We start from the raw sequence: 17,152 nt of genomic DNA, 5'->3' as shown, positions 1-17,152 counted from the left end.
AAATCATTTCTTGTTTAGGATAAATTTGTTCTACGATGATAGAAATGGGACTGTGTTGCTTTGCTAGAGTCGTGGTCTCAGAGTGAGAATTTCTAACTCACGTACAAGAATCCTCCGCTTTTTCCTCGCCCGGAACAAGGCAAAGGAGCTCAATGGAAGTCCACGAAGGCCATCCGCTCTTTTCCTCCTCTCTCTCCCCGGCCTCTCTCTCTCTTCCACGTTTCCTTCTTTCTGATTCTCCTGGATCACCCTCTTCTCTCCTCCATGCGACCTCGTGTGCTTTACTCTTTTTCCTTCAGGTTTTTGTTTTAGAGGGAGCATCCTCTCTGTTCCTGTTTCCCAATAAAGCTTGACTGCAGCATCACACAACGGCTCTCTCTCTCTCTCACTGGGTCTCCTCCCACTCTTGTCTCCCCTGGCCCGGGGGAACCCCACTCTCCCTGGACCCGAAAGAAGCCCCTAAGCTTGGGGCGGAAAGAAGGGGCATCTCTGCCAGCAATCTGGCGTCTCTTGACAAGAGCCCGAGCTTCAAAGAGACCCGGAAGTCAGAACTGGCTTCTTTGCTGACCACGGGGAGAGGGATGGGAGAAAGCTGGATTGGGGCCAGGGTGTTGCGACAGGAGCTTGGATCAGGGGGTGCAAAAAAAGCAAAAAAGAAGAAAAAAAAGAAGAAGAAAGCAAAAGAGAACAAGAAAAAAAAGGAAAAGAGAGAAATAAAAGGAGGCCACCCTTTCCACTCTGCCACAAATTTGGGTTGAGTTTAAATACAATAGGACCCCCATATCTGCAGGGGTTTAGTACCAAGGCCCCCCTCCAACACTGAAAAAAAATGCAGATTATTGTAGTGAAAGACAGTATAATAGCAAATGCTATACGTAAAACGGTCCAGTTGAACTATTTAAAATCTTAAAAGATGATGCTGTTAAGGTGCTACATTCAATATGCCAGCAAGTTTGGAAAACTCAACAGTGGCCAGAGGATTGGAAAAGATCAGTCTACATCCCAATCCCAAAGAAAGGCAGTGCCAAAGAATGCTCCAACTACTGCACAATTGCACTCATTTCACACGCTAGCAAGGTTATGCTCAAAATCCTACAAGGTAGGCTTCAGCAATATGTGGACCGAGAACCCCCAGAAGTACAAGCTGGATTTCGAAGGGGCAGAGGAACTCGAGACCAAATTGCTAATATGCGCTGGATTATGGAGAAAGCCAGAGAGTTTCAGAAAAATATCTACTTCTGTTTCATTGACTATGCAAAAGCCTTTGACTGTGTCGACCACAGCAAACTATGGCAAGTTCTTAAAGAAACGGGAGTGCCTGACCACTTTATCTGTCTCCTGAGAAACCTATATGTGGGACAGGAAGCAACAGTTAGAACTGGTCATGGAACAATTGATTGGTTCAAAATTGGGAAAGGAGTACGACAAGGCTGTATACTGTCCCCCAATTTATTCAACTTATATGCAGAATACATCATGCGGAAGGCTGGACTGGAGGAATCCCAAACCAGAATTAAGATTGCCGGAAGAAATATCAACAATCTCAGATATGCAGATGATAACACTCTGATGGCAGAAAGTGAGGAGGGTGTTACGGTAGCTTGGAAGCCACCTGTCCATCAATGCTGTAGAGGCATGTCATCTGCCAATAGCGTGACGGAAGGTGGGACATAAGGGGTGGAGCCAATGTATATAAGGGGAGTGAATGGGTGTAAGTGCTTTAGATAGGGACAGATAGGGACTGGTTAGGGATCGGTTAGGGTGTTAGGGTTTGTTTGTTCCTATTGTGAAGAACTGTGCTATATAGTGAGGGTCTGTGAGAGTGTGTGTGAGTGAGTGATACTTTATTACAGTGATTGCCTTATTATTTGAGTTATTAAAGTGATTTACCATTCCTTTTGTTGTAACCAATAAAGACAAGTTTTTATTTTGAAAATCATATATTTGCCTGAAGAGTCATTTGAGGGAATGGTTGGTGGCAGCGTGAATAAAGTGTGTGTGAGAGTGTGACGTGACACCTCCTTTGTAAAGAACTTTGTAATGAGGGTGAAAGAGGAGAGTGCAAAAACCGGTCTGAAACTCAACATCAAAAAAACTAAGATCATAGCCACTGGTCCCATCACCTCCTGGGAAATAGAAGGGGAAGATATGGAGGCAGTGACAGATTTTACTTTCTTGGGCTCCGTGATCACTGCAGATGGAGACAGCAGCCATGAAATTAAAAGGTGCCTGCTGCTTGGGAGGAAAGCAGTGACAAACCTCGACAGCATCTTAAAAAGCAGAGACATCACCATGCCAACAAAAGTTCCAATAGTCCAAGCTATGTTTTTTCCTGTATGGAAGTGAGAGCTGGACCATAAAGAAGGCCGACTGCTGAAGAATGGATGCTTTTGACTTGTGGTGCTGGAGGAGACGCTTGAGAGTTCCCTGGACTGCAAGGAAAACAAACCTATCCATTCTAAAGGAAATCAACCCTGAGTGCTCACTGGAAGGACAGATCCTGAAGCTGAGGCTCCAATGCTTTGGCCATCTCATGAGAAGAGTCCCTGGAAAAGACCATGATGTTGGGAAAGTGTGACGGCACGAGGAGAAGGGGACGACAGAGGATGAGATGGCTGGACAGAGTCATCGAAGGGACCAACATGAATTTGACACAACTCCGGGAGGCAGTGGAAGACAGGAGGGCTCTGGTCCATGGGGGTCACGAAGAGTCGGACACAACTAACGACTAAACGATGAAGACACTCTGCTTTGGTTTCCTTTGAAATCAAGAATTCTAGAAGAACAGAGTTGCCCTTGGTCAGAGTTGCCCTTCCTCCCCGATCCACCACCCAGTTGTTCTTATTGGTTAGAGTCAAGTCAAGGATAGCTAGTCCTCTAGCTTCTTTCTCCACTTTTTGTAGGAGAAAATGATCAGGCACACAAACCTGGAATTTTTGGAAGGGCTGTACCTGGCAGAATTTGCATCCCAACAGATATCAGGATGATGGAAGTTGATCTCTCCCATGACTCTGCCCTATCTATTTACTTGAATTATACCTCCTCCGTTTCTCAATGTTGTGTTCCAAGGTGGTTACCTAGTCAGTCTTGTGCAATACAGTAAGTTGTAACAATAATATTTGATTATAATATTGGAATGTATTCCTTTAAATTAGCACATGTACGTTCTAAACAAAAATTAACTCCTCTTCTCTGAAAAACAACCTATTTTTGGTAATATGTGTCTTTCTTGTTGATCTTATAGTTCTTGCCACCCCAAACAGAAAATTGTGAACATTGATAGATTCTTCAAAAATGAATCGAAACATCTCTTCCATATTGATGTGGATCATCTCAGAGAGATAGGGAGGGAGGAAGCCAGGCATGTAAAAATCAAGCAGTATTGAGGAAAAAGATACTAATGTTTATTTTTTTGAATCGGTTTTTTAAAAAAAGTCGTAGTTATAGCCATTTTTAATACGGAAATTTGTCATAGAACTTCAGGATGATGACACTCATATAAATTAAACAAAATTAAAGCAATGATTTATTGGAAGAACATGCTAATAGTTTGTCCATGGAAATCTTATAATCATTAAAATCAACATAACAAACATTACTGAATTAGGGTTGTACAATTTTTAGACTGCTTTAAGCTAGAGAGAGAGAGAAGACCAGCTGTTAAGGGAACTGATTTGTTTGGCAACTGTTCCTCAATCAGTAGCTTGGAAAAACAGGAGGGTGAAGGACCACATAGCCTCTGGTCTCATAATCTAGGTCTCTCCAGTCAATCAGGGAGTTATCAACTCTGAGGTCGTTCCAGACAAGATTCACCTCATCAGGAGTCAGCACCCTGTCCCACATGTACACATCTGATATCTCTCCTACAAGTGACTGGTTGATATCAAAGCCACCTCCGAAGGAGTCCTGATCTTGCCCAAGGACAATCGATGCCTCGGGATTGATGGAGTAACCTTTCTTCATCCCCATTCGTGGCAAAAGATGGTCATCCACCCACAATTCCACTAACCCTGTGGCAGAATCCCAACTCACACAGATGTGTTCCCAATCCGATTGTGAGCCCTGCTTTTCTGGAAGGTCGAAGCTCACATTGGAGCCTCCCAGGTAAAGGCTGTATTGGTTTGGGTTGAACTTGTAGAGGAGGAGTTCGTTGGAGTTTCTCCTGGTGGCATAAGAGAAGAGGCCATATGCACGGGTCAAAAGGGTGTAGTATCTCAGGCACACGGTGAAGCTGGTCAGTGGCTGCTGGAGCGGGGCCTTCAAAAACACCGCAGCGCTGTTTGAGGCGGTTGGGAAAACGAAGACCTTCTTTTGAAGATCTGCAGGGAAGCAAGAAATATTAAAATTCTTTTTAAATTCTTCCAACTGAGGATCTCAGGTGGTTGTCTAGGACTGCGTTTGTCCTCAGCTTCGAGTCCTTCTTGTCGTTCTCCCGAAAGGCACCTGTTCGGCTTCTCAGGGAATAGAGAGCGGACTAGGAAGGCTTTCAGCTAAACCATCAAGATTTCCCTGTCTCTTGAGACTAAGAACATATTAGAAAGCTTGTTGGATCAGATCAAGGGTCCATCTAAAATAACACTCAGCTTCTGAGGGGCTCAGGGCGGCCACCTGCTCTCAAGCCAAAAATGCTCAGTCTTTCCCCAAATTACTTTCCGTAGGATGGATCCCCAGTAGCTAAATTGGAATCAAATTGCTATAAGGGTTGAAATGTAGATACACTCTCCAGTCTCATCACATTACAGTGGTGCCTCGCTTGATGACATTAATTCGTTCCAGCGAAATCACTGTAGAGTGAAAACGTCATCAAACAAAATTTAAAAAACCATTGAAACGCATTGAAAACTGTTCAATGTGTTCCAATGGGCTGAATACCTGCTCGTCCAGTGAAGATCCTCCATATTGGCAGCCATTTTCGGTGCCTGTAGTGCGAAAAATCAGTCCTAAAAAGAGCAGGGGGGCATTTTCTTCAGGCGGTGGCCATTTTGAAACCCGATGATCAGCTGTTTGCTAATCGTAGTAAAGTGAAAATCAGTTCCCAAAGCAGGGAACCGATCATTGCACAGCAAAAAAAATAAAAAAATTAAACCATCGTTTTGCAATCACAAAAACATCATTAAGCAGATTCATTGTTAAATGGGGTAATCGTCCAGCGGGGCATGACTGTACTTACCTTCAATAGCAAACAATCCTAAGGAACTAGCAGGAACCAGAAGACAGAGGGGAGAGATTGCCATACCTCTATGGCTATGTCTGTGATGAGCCCTTGTTTTCTCACATCAGCTAGTGGGGTCCATCCGACAGACGCCTAGCATTTTGTTCAATGCCGAGACCCTTAGAACGCCCAGTTAGGCTTTGGGGAAAAGGCCAGAGAGCTCTCAATAAGAAAACGCTCAGTCTCTTCCCAAACTACAGTACATCCCTTCAGGTGGAGCCCCAGCAGCTAAAGTGAATTTAGCGTAGATAATCTGTCCAGTCTCATCAGATTACTTACCTTCGGTAGCCAAGGATCCTAGCAAGCCAGCAAGAACGAGAAGAGAGAGAGGAGAGATCGCCATGCTGACTTCGTGCAGAGTGGGCTGGATTGGAGGTCAAAAGGGTTGCAGAACCAGCTATTTATTTGTACAAACAGCTTCCCTGTTTGGAAAAAAATCAAGCCCCTGAATAGTGACACATTGCAAGGTTCTCTGAATTAATCCCCAAAGTGACCACAGAAGTTTTAGATTCTGGTTCCTGTAGAGCTTAGCAGCAACATTTCCTTCTTCCTGCTCCTTTGCTTTTTATCTAACTCCTTCTCACGGAGTTTCTCTAGTTTCTATTTAAGTCCTGTTTATCATTTTTACATTGCATTTTCACATAAAGTCTTTCTAGCAAAGCTTAATTTCATGTTTTCTGCTGTGCTTTTTGAGCCCCTGGATACTGAAGTCACTACTAGGAAATACAGTGGGGTCTTGACTTGAGAACTTAATCCGTATTGGAAGGCGGTTCTCAAGTCAAAAAGTCTGTAAGTCAAGTCTCCATTGACCTACAGTGCATTGAAAACCGATTAATCCCGTAACAGGCCGTTTTTGTTCCATTTGGGTTTTTTTCTGGTCTGTAAGTCAAATCTCAGTCTGCAAGTCAAACCTAAATTTTGCGGCCAGAGAAGTCTGTAACTCAAAAAGTCTGTATGTCAAGCCGTCTCTGTAAGTCAAGGGTCCACTGTAGCTACAACAGTTCCAGTTTTCTACCAATTAGTGTGACTTGGGAGGAATACCTGAAACTTGTCGGAATGACTCCCACGGCTGAAACAAAGCAGTGTAAGGATCTAAACTGTTCAAAAAGAACAGAAAGAATAGAAAGAGAAATCCTAACAAGAAAAGATGGGTGTGTTTCTTAAAAAAATAAATTGTAAAAGCAGAGCTACAAACAATTCCAACAACAACAAAAACTTGGGAGACGGCAAAAAAGGCCAGTGTGGCTTCACAAAAAGCTCAGGGAGGACCTAAAAACCAAAAAATACATGTACAGGATATGGAAAGAAGGCCAGGCCACCAAGGAAAAGTACAGACAAGTAGCAAGGAAATGCAGGGATGGCATTCGGAGGGCAAAAGCTGAGAATGAGCTGAGGCCAGCTAGAGACACTAAAAGCAATAAAAAAAACCATTCTTCAGGTAAGTGCGTATCAAAAGACAAAGAAAAGAAACGGTGGGACAGCTCCTCAGTGGAAATGGAAAAATTATAACAGATGAGAAAGGAAAGACAGCGGTGCTTAATTCCTATTTTAAATCAATCCTCTCCCGAAAGGAGAGATGATGCCCCTCAAGAGAAATGTGGAGGGGGCAGGGTTGCAGCTGGAGATTGAGAAACAAAAAGTCAAGGAATACTTTGAGTGAGTTCAAATTTCCAGGGCCAGATGAACAGCATCCAAGAGTATTGAAGAAACTGGCTGAAGAACACTCAGAACTGCTATCCATTATTTTCTTAAACTCGTGGGAAATTGGTGAGGCGCCAGGGGATTGGAGGGGGCACTGATGTTGTTCCCATGTTCAAAGGGGGCAGAAAAGAGGAACCTGGGAGCTACAGGCCGGTCAGCCTGACATCATTCCCAGGGATAATTCTGGAACAGGTTATGAAATGGTCAGTAGGCAAAGACCAAGAAAATAGTGCAGTAGTAACTAGGAGCCAAAACAGAACAAATCCTGCCAGACTAATCTGATCTCATTTTTTGATTAGGTAACCTCCATGATAGACAGAGGGAATGCCGTAGACATAGCATATCTTGACTTCAGCAAAGCTTTTGACATCCAATAACTTGGATGAGAAAGTGCAGAGAATGCTTGTCACATTTACAGATGAAACAAAATTGGGTGGAGTATCTAATACACCAGAGCACAAGAGTGCTGTCCTCTGAAGATGCCGGCCACAGAGACTGGCGAAACATTAGGAAGAACAACCTCCAGAACACAGCCAAAGAGCCCGAAAAACCCACAACAACCATTAGAACCCGGCCGTGAAACCCTTCGCGAATATACCGAGAAAATAGTGCAGTAGTAGCTAGAAGCCAACACAGATTTGTCCAGAACAAATCCTGCCAGACTAATCTGATATCATTTTTTGATAGGTCACCTCCAAGATAGACAGAGGGAATGCTGTAGACATAGTATATCTTGACTTTAGCAAAGTTTTTGACCACGTGCCCCGTGATATCCTGATTAGCAAGCTAACTAGCTGTGGGCTGGATAGATCCAAGTGTCAGGTGGATAAACAATTGGCTACAGCATCGTACTCTCAGGGTGATGATTAACAACTCCTTCTGTAGCTGGGAAGAGGTCACAAGTGGGGTACCCCTGGGTGAAGTGATCTTCAACATTTTTATTAATAAGTAGGATGAGAAAGTGCAGGGAATGCTTGTCAGATTTACAGATGAAACAAAATTGGGTGGGGTAGCTAATACAGTGGTGCCTCGCTAGACAGTTACCCCGCATGACAGTTTTTTCGCTAGACACTGACTTTTTGCAATCACTATAGCAATTCGCAAAACAGTGATTCCTATGGGGGAATTTCCCTGGACAATGTTTGGTCCCTGCTTCACAAACCCATTTTCGCTAGACGACGATTTTGACAGCTCCCTCCACGCTCGCAAAACAGGTGTTTTCGGGACCTAAGCTTCGCAAGACAGCTATTTAAACAGCTGATCAGCAGTTTGCAAAGCGGCTTTCCTATGGCCAATCTCCGCTAGACAATAACAATTCTTCCCCATTGGAACACATTAACCAGATTTCAATGCATTCCAATGGGGAAATGCTTTTCGCTAGACAATGATTTCGCTAAACAGTGATTTCGGTGGAACGGATTATCATCGTCTAGCGAGGCACCACTGTACACTGGAAAACAAGAACAAAATTCAAAATGATATTGATAGGCAGGACCACTGGGCTTCTTCCTGGCACTGGGAGAGTTGGTCTTTCTCAACCCTGCCCATCTGGATTCTCTGGCCAGACTTGGGGAGAGCAGGGGGGGCAGGGCAGGGCCAAAATAACGAAATTGTCTTCTGAACCCAGATCTGCATCACCAGAGCAGCAGCATGTCCTGGAGAATCCCGAATTATCTTGTGCAGGACCCAATGATTCCATGGGCCCTTGATCCAAATCAGTGCCAGTCAGAGGATCTCCCACTTGAATCAGATCTGCCCCAAGAGGAAGAATATTTGGGAGCATCTGAATCCAGTGGCGCCTCAACTTAGGAACGTCCCAAGATACGACCATTCCGAGTTACGACCAGCTCCGGCCACAAAATTTTGCTTCGACTTGTGGCTTGAGCTTTGAGTTGAGAATGGAAAAAGGCAGGAGGAAAGGGCAGGGAATTCAAATTTGCTAACCGTTGGTAGGCGAAGAGGCTGCTTCTTTGTAGCTCTTTCGTCCCGATGGTTAGAGTGAGTGGGATTGGAGGGGGCTTGGGACTGCCTGATAAGGTGTTGCTTTCTGCTTTTTAGGTGGGTTTTGCAATGTGGATTTGGGCTGGGGGGTTATGTTTCTGTGCTTTGTTGTTATCTTTTTGTGGGGGTCTTTTTGCACTCCCAGCGCCTTCTAATGGGGCTTGCTCCATTGTTTATTTTTGATTTTTGGTTTTTTGCAGCCCCTGCACCATCTGATGGGGCCTGCTCTTTTGTTTATTTTTGGTGCTGTTGTTTTTTAAAGCCCCAGTGTCTTCGGGGCTGGCTCCGTTTTTGTTTGTTTGTTTGTTTGTTTTTACTTGCAGCCCCAGTAGGTTCCTATGGGGATTGCAGTTGTTTTTTTGGGGGGGTTGTTGTTTTTCTGAAACGGATTAATCGCGTTCCAATGCATTTCAATGGGAAATGGTACTTCAACTTATGACCATTTTGAGTCACATCCATGTTCTGGAACGGACTATGGTCGTAAATGGAGGCACCACTGTAGAGGGACCCTGCAAGCCCCCAGTTGAAATCAAAGCCCTTCCAGGATTCCGCCTGCTTCGGGGTAAGGGGGAAACAAAATACGTTGCTGGCAAACACATCACAAACTCTCTTACACAATATCTGAGTTATAAAACAAATAATTGAAGAACTGATGCAAACCAAGGGAGAATGAGTGGCCCCCGTTAATCTAGTTTCGGCCAATATGTCAACTATATCAAGTCAATGTCAGCACTCAAGTTCATTTTTTAGATGTTCTGCCAGGGGCTACAGAAACAAGCGAAACGTTCCTGTCTTGAACAGGGAGTCGGACTCATGTTTTACAAGCCCTTGGGGACATGGGAGTGTGTTTCCTGTCAACTGATGTTACAAAGAAAGTTCTTCACTTATCACACTTTTCTCCTAAAAGTAACTTTTGCAAGATTGCCATTGGCAAAAGGAAGCAATCCAGACTCTGTGCTGTCGGTGCTCCAGAAAGGGATCTAAATATCCATCTGATCCCACACCTTCAGTTCCGCTTCTCTGCTTGCCTTGCGTCAAGGAAGGATTAAACCCATCCATTAATGTCTTCTTCCCACCAGCTAAAATCAACATTCTCTAAATCCATTGGCTTATCAACCTGCTTGGCCGAATGCTTCCTGGAGGGGCTTGCAGCGGAAGAGCTGTTCTACCTTCCCGCCTTTAGCTAACAGGATCCCTCACAAAATAGCAAGCACAAGATATTGTTGTTCTTCTTGTTTTGGGGGTTTTAAATCTATCTCTCTTTTTTTGCTGGCAAACACATTACAAACTCTCTTACATGTTATCTGAGTTATAAAACACATAATTGAAGAACTGAAGCAAACCAAGGGAGAATGAGTCGCTCCCATTAATCTAGTTTTGGCCAATATGTCAACTATATCAACCTAACCAGTGGTGTACAAGTCAATGTCAGCACTGAAGTTCATTTTTTTAGATGTTCTGCTAGGGGCTACAGAAATGAGCAAGAAGTTCCTGCCTTGAGCAGGGAGTCGGACTCGATGGCCTTTGGGGCCACTTCCAACTCAAGCAGACTATGATTCTGCTACCTAACATTTCATCGGACTGTTGGTACTCCTTAACACTTTCAGTCCAGTCGTGTCCGACTTTAGGGGGCGGTGCTCATCCTGCTTTTCAAGCTGTAGAGCCAGCGCCTGTCCGAAAACTGTTTTCCGCTGTCACATGGCCAGCATGACTAGGGAACGCCGTTTTACCTTCCCACTGAGATGGTACCTATTTATCTACTCGCATTTACATGCTTTCGAACTGCTAGGTTAGCGAGGAGCTGGGACACGTGCAGATGAAATGCCTGTTGAAGGCAAACCAATACATCTACGGTGCTTTCAAGGTTTCCAGCGCTAATAGGCCTCAATTGTTAAAAGCCAAATGGAAAATTAACTCAAACAGGAAAGCAATGTCATGTTTTACAAGCCCTTGGGGGCATGCGAGTGTGTTTCCTGTCAACTGATGTTATAAAGAAAGTTCCTCACTTATCACACTTTTCTCATAAAAGAAATTTTTTGCAAGATGGTCTATTGTGCACTCTATCTTATGACCCAGGATTTCCCAACATCAGGGTCCTTTCCAGGGAGTCTTCTCTTCTCCTGAGATGGCCAAAGTCTTGGAGCCTCAGCTTCAGGATCTGTCCTTCCAGTGAGCTAGCTTTGGGCATTTATCCCAGTTAGCAAAGGTATGTCTAGATTTAAACCTACAAAATTGCCCTAGGTTTCTGGAATGTGCAGTATTGCCAGAAATCAAAAGTAAAAAAGGTTTCCTGTAAGGAAAAAGACTGACCGAATGTCAACTAGGGCCATTTCAGCTCGTGCGTGCAGATTTGGCAGGACCATTCAAATCCATTGAAGGATGGAGGAAATTCATTCTACTAACTGTTGATGATTTTTCAAGGTTTCAAGAGACAATTATCACAGCTGCTTACATAAGCAACAGGTTGTGGTCAACAGCCACAAGTGATAGCCCCATATTATTTACTATTTGGTAAAAGGCCTTCACTTAAACATCTAAGGATATTTGGTTCATTTGCACACATTCTGATACCACATTTTTAAAAGGTGAAAAGGTGAACCTAACTCCCAGTGCCTCAGGTTTGTAGGATATGAGGCAGGTACAAAAGGGTACAGGTTCTGGGCTGGAGGTAACAAAATAGAAACTTCAAGAAGTGCCGATTTTGAAATACACCCAGAGTGGAAGGAAATTCACACTAATTTAGAGGTTTTTATACATTTTAACACTGAAGTGCAGGCTCAAGTTCAGGCAAATAGTCAACATTCGCCTATGCCAAAGGTAGTTGGCAAAGATACACCCAAAGCCACAGAGACATCCCCTACAAAATCTAAAGTTAAACAGGAAGAAGAGGCAGAGAATGTGGCACAAGAGACTGAGGAAATTGAGCAAGGAGTCATTCCTCGCAGGTCAAACAGAGCAAACAAGGGTGAACCACCAGAAAGATTTGCAGTGAATGAAATCAGAGGATGCCAGGTAGGCTGTGAGCCTCAAAGTTATAAAGAAATGCTAGAACTTCCAGAGGATGAGGAAGAGAAATGGAAATCAGCAATGGACTCAGAGTTTGAGTCACTTGTAAAGCAGAAAGTGTTTGAGGTATGTGATTTGCGGCCATCACACAGTACAATAGGTGCAAAGTGGGTGTTTCATTAAAAAAAAGTGTTACCGGATGGTACATTGAAGTACAGTAGTGCCCCGCATGACAACGATAATCCGTTCCATTGAAACCGCTGTTTAGCAAATTGTCGTCATGCGAAATCCGTTTCTCCATTGGAATGCATTGAAACCTGTTTAATATATTCCAATGGGGAAAATACCTCGTCGTCCAGTGAAAATTGGCCATAGGGAAGCCATTTTGCAACCCCCGATCAGCTGTAAAAATGGCTGTCCTGCAAAGCATGGGTCTGGAAAACAGCCATTTTGCGAAGCCGATGATCAGCTGTAAAAATCGACTTGCGAACAAACAGCTCACAAAGCATGGACCAAATCAACATCCAGCAAAAATCCCCCATTGGAATGACTGTGAATCGCTATAGTAATCGGAAAAAGTCATAGTTATGCAGATTTGTCGTTTAGCGGGGTCATCGTCTTGCGAGGTACCACTGTATAAGGCAAGATTAGGGTTTTGCACAAGAAAATTATAATGAAACATATGCACCCATAGCCAGAAGAGAATCTTTTTGGTTGGCATTATCTCTAGCAGCAAAACAAAATTGGACAATTAATCATTCTGATTGTGACACCACATATCTGAATGCACCACTACAAGAAATTGTTTATATGAAACAAGCACCTGGATATGACTCTAATGAACCCCAAAAGGTCTACAGACCAAAAAAAAAAAGTCCCTTTTATGGATTGAAACAAAGTGCAAGATGCTGGCATCAGTGTTTGCATGATGCACTGGATAAAATAGACTTCAAAAGAAGTGTGGCAGACCAGTGTGTCTGCACAAAAGGGTCTGGAGATGAGTTCATGATATTATTGGTTTATGTTGATGATCTGTATATTACACCTAAGTCATAGAAATTAATACAAGAATTTGCACAGCAACTTTTTTTTTTTTTTTTTTTTTTTTGGACTTATATACCGCCCCATAGCGCTACAAGCACTCTCCGGGCGGTTTACAATTTAATTATACAGGCTACACATTGTCCCCCCAGCAAGCTGGGTACTCATTTTACTGACCTCGGCAGGATAGAAGGCTGAGTCAACCTTGAGCCGGCTACCTGGGATTTGAACCCCAGGTCGTGAGCACAGTTTTAGCTGCAGTACAGCGTTTTAACCACTGCGCCACGAGGCTCTTGGTGAACATCTTGAGTTGAAAGATCTGGGAGAAGTACAGTACTATCTAGGCATAGATAGGAACAAAAAGGGTGATGTTTTCTTAAACCAGAAAAGGAAAATAGAACAGTTGATAACAAAATTTGGATTAACAGATGCAAGGATAACTAAGACTTCCATGTCACCAGAATTCCTGAAAAGCATAGGGGGTGAATGCTTTCAAAAGGTGGAATTGTATCACTCTGGAATTAGACGTTTGTTATATCTAGCATTAAGCACCCAGCCAGACATTGCATTTGCAATAAGCTTTTGGAGCAGGAAAGTTGCCAAACCTACACAGAGTGATTGGCAAGGTTTAGAAAGGGTTCTAAGATACCTAAAAGTAACTATGGATAATTGTTTAAATTTGCCAAAAGATGGGCCAGAGACACTTGTTGTGTATGTAGATAGTTCATTTGCAGAAGAAACTGGTAGAAAATCTGTCACAGGTTTTGTAATTCAATATGCAAATGCAGTAATAAGCTGGAGAATAAGACAACAAACAACAGTCGCGGTATCTAGAAGCAAAATTTACTGCATTGTTTGAAGCATGTAATGAGGTAATACGGTTCAAGCAATTACTCAAAGATGTACAGGTGAAATGTGAAAAGCCAATTACAGTGGTGCCTCGCTTAACGAGAATAATCTGTTCCAGCAAAATCGCTGTACAGCGAAATCCTCATTAAGCGAAATAAAAAATCCCATTGAAACGCATTGAAACCCCGTTCAATGTGTTCCAATGGGCTGAAAAACTCACCGCCCAGCGAACATCCTCCATAGGGGTGGCCATTTTTGGTGCCTGTATATCGAGGAATCCATCCAAAGACACAGCGGGGAGCCATTTTACACAGTGGGTGGCCATTTTGAAGCTGCCGATCAGCTGTTTCAAAATTGTCGTAATGCGAAGAATCGGTTCCCGAAGCAGGGAACCGATCATCGCAAAGCAGATTTTGCCTATTAAAACATCGTTTTATGATCGCAAAAGCGATTGCAAAACAGTCATCGTATAGCAGTTTCATCATTTAACAAGGCAATCGTTAAGCGAGGCACCACTGTACTATTTTTGAAGATTCACAGTCCTGTATTGCAATGGCTAGTTCAGAAAGTTTAAAAGCCAGGACTAAGTGTGTGGATGTAAAATACTCAAATGTGAAAATGTAATACAAACAGGAGTAACTGAATTAAGATACAGTATTGTGAAACTGAAAAGAACCTAGCTGATATGTTCACAAAGCCTTTAAGTATTCACAGCCAGGATCCAATGGTTGTTGTAGGTTATACAGGTTGTCTGGCCATGTTTCGAAGGTTTTTCTTCCTAACATTTCACCAATCTCTGTGTATCCCACACACTACACCAGAACACAGACACAGTTCTAACTCCCATCCTCTGAAGATGCCACAGAGACTGGAAAAATGTTAGGCAGAAAAACCTTCAGAACACAGCCAAACAACCCGAAAAACCTACAATGAACAAAACAGATACAGTGGTGCCTCACTCACGAGCGCTCTGTTTAGCTACGAAATCACTTTGCGACTAACTTTTTGTGATCGCTTTACGAGGTTCCCTATGGGGTATTTTTGCTTTGCGATGACTGATCATTGCAAAGCGACCATTTTCGCACAGCTGATCAGCAGTTTCAAAATGGCTACCGGGGAAAAAAACATGGCCTCCTGCTGTTTTCTGGGACGGATGCCTCGCTTAACAGGCAGTGAAAATGGCCGCGCTATGGAGGATCTTCGCTGAACGGTGAGTTTGAAGCCCCTAGGAACGCATTAATCGTGTTTTAATGTGTTTCTATGGGCTTTTTTATTTCGTATTACGATGTTTTCGTTCTACAGTGATTTCGCTGGAACGAATTAACGTCGCAATGCGAGGCACCACTGTACACAACCAGGTAGAAGGAGGTGATGACACTGGTTGCCTAGAAGCAGATACAGTATGGCTGAACTTCGCCTGCCTGTCAGGCTCCAGTTCTAGGGTTCATATGCCAGCTCGGTAAACAGACACCTACCTGTCCCTCCTCCGATTGGATGAAGTTTTGGGGAAGTGACCGAGCAGCAGGGGGCTCTTCTTGCTTTTAACACAACAGCAGGGTCAGTGGCTGTGAGAGTCAGCCAGAAGGAGGGCTACTTAACCATTAACGTGGACGGAGGTTTTCACGTAGGGGAATTCAATTTCAATGAATCAGTTGTACATTTGTGTTAAAATAAACAGGCCTCCGTCAGAGGAGCAAAAAAAATCTCTCTGCCACTCCAAAGACACAATCGTCAGTCAAATTAATCCACTCTTATACATGCATTGTGCGTTAACTCCCTTTTACAGTAGTCAAAACAGGCTAAACCCAAATTAAAGAGGGGCTTTAGCAATTAATCGCCTTTTCAGTAAAGCTTCTCTGAATTTATCCCAAAAGTGACAATATTTCCTGTCAGGCCACCCTCTGGGGACTTTCCCAGGCATATTTGCTCATCCCCTTTCCTCTAAATTTACCTTGGAGTAGGACCAGGTGAGCCAGCTACAGCCGGCTGGGGTGAAGGAGCTAAGTGCCAGGATCAGCCGGGGCTGGAAAACCTCCTCTCCTCGCTGGACGCCGTGCTGGGGGACTCGGCTGGCAAAGATTGTTTGATCAGGAGAGGGCTCAAAAAATGGCGGTCCAAGATCACCCATCAGTCCAGCAGGACAAAACCCAATGGGCTTGTGTCCCGCACAGGGCAATGTTCAGCTTGCTTTTTCCTGGAAATCTGCTTTGAAGCTCCCCTGGAGGTCCAAGTACCGTGGGGCCTCGCTTAGCAGGCGCCTCGTTTAACGACGAAATCGCATATCGACAAACTTTTTGTGATCACTTTTGCAATCACATTGCAATGTTTTAAATGGGGAAAAATCTCTTTGTGATGATCTGTTTCGCTTACCGATCATCGCATAGCGATGATTTTTTAACAGCTGATCAACGGTTCCAAAATGGCCGCCGGGTAAAAAAATAGCCGCCCGCTGTGTTTTCGCGCTGATTCCTCACTTACCGGGCAGTGAAAATGGAGGATTTTCGTATGGAGGATTTTCGCATTAAGGTGAGTTTTAAGCCCATAGGAACGCATTGAAGGGGTTTCAGTGCATTCCTATGGGCTTTTCAAAATCACATAGCGACGAAATCGCTTTGCAGTGATTTTTCCTGCACCGATTAACGGCTATGCGAGGCACCACTGTATTGTGTTAACTTGGCAAAAAGAACAGGACTCACCCAGAGGCATGCGTGTAATAGGGCAGGTTTCTGGTGCTGTAGCTGTGAAACAAAACAGCAATAAGGAGATCTGCTTGTGGAGTGCCCATGGTATTTCAGAATGGCTGTCATGGAACAGTCAGGGGCTTTTTTTGGAGGGGCACTCCTTTTCTGCCAGGTAGGGGGGAAACCCTGGCTGGCTGCCCCTCCGTCCCTTTGTGCTGATGCTGCTCATTGTTGCCACCATTCCTCTCTTTAAACCTTCTTATTAATTTGCATAAAATTCCTTTTGCTCTCTGAACATGCTCTAGAGAAATAGCTTGGATGGGGAGCGGCTGGCTGTTGCATTACTTTTAGCTGGAATGCTCTGCAAGAATAGTCCCCAGGCAAAGTGTGTATTCTAAAAAGTAGCTTTCTTAAAAGTTAAAATAAAAAGGCAAAGATCGTTTAAGTTTTTAGGTTGCATTCAGACTATAAAGGATAAAGGTGTATAACAAGCAAACAGGCAAATGCAACAGGCTAAGATGCTGGATTATTTTATTGTTTTTACTATATTATCTGCCATGATTTCTCATGACGGCACTAAGCTTATGTGAGATCAGGATCAGACTTGGTTCCATGTCAGGAATGGCATTCGTGCTAGACAATAGCTCCCTTCGTCCTGATC

At 43.7% G+C, this 17,152-nt stretch overlaps 1 protein-coding gene across 2 annotated transcripts; it reads right to left on the bottom strand.

Annotated features, from left to right (window-relative positions):
• Positions 1-3,499: 3,499 nt before the first annotated feature.
• LOC110070612 (C-reactive protein-like) lies at positions 3,500-16,149 on the bottom strand. 2 transcript variants are annotated; one of them, XM_020778307.3, is made up of 3 exons: positions 15,762-16,149; positions 5,492-5,634; positions 3,500-4,319 (listed from the first exon to the last, which is right to left on the bottom strand). In XM_020778307.3, exons 2-3 carry the CDS (start codon positions 5,553-5,555, stop codon positions 3,697-3,699), a joined length of 687 nt encoding a protein of 228 aa, XP_020633966.3. In that variant the 5' UTR covers positions 5,556-5,634; positions 15,762-16,149; the 3' UTR covers positions 3,500-3,696. The 2 variants fall into 2 exon arrangements, with proteins under 2 accessions (XP_020633966.3, XP_072839976.2); XM_072983875.2 differs by lacking the exon at positions 15,762-16,149 and adding an exon at positions 15,286-15,345.
• Positions 16,150-17,152: the final 1,003 nt, after the last annotated feature.

Source organism: Pogona vitticeps, chromosome 15 (assembly GCF_051106095.1).
Source record: "Pogona vitticeps strain Pit_001003342236 chromosome 15, PviZW2.1, whole genome shotgun sequence".
Taxonomy (NCBI): domain Eukaryota; kingdom Metazoa; phylum Chordata; class Lepidosauria; order Squamata; family Agamidae; genus Pogona; species Pogona vitticeps.
This window is presented reverse-complemented; position numbering and strand designations above follow the sequence as displayed.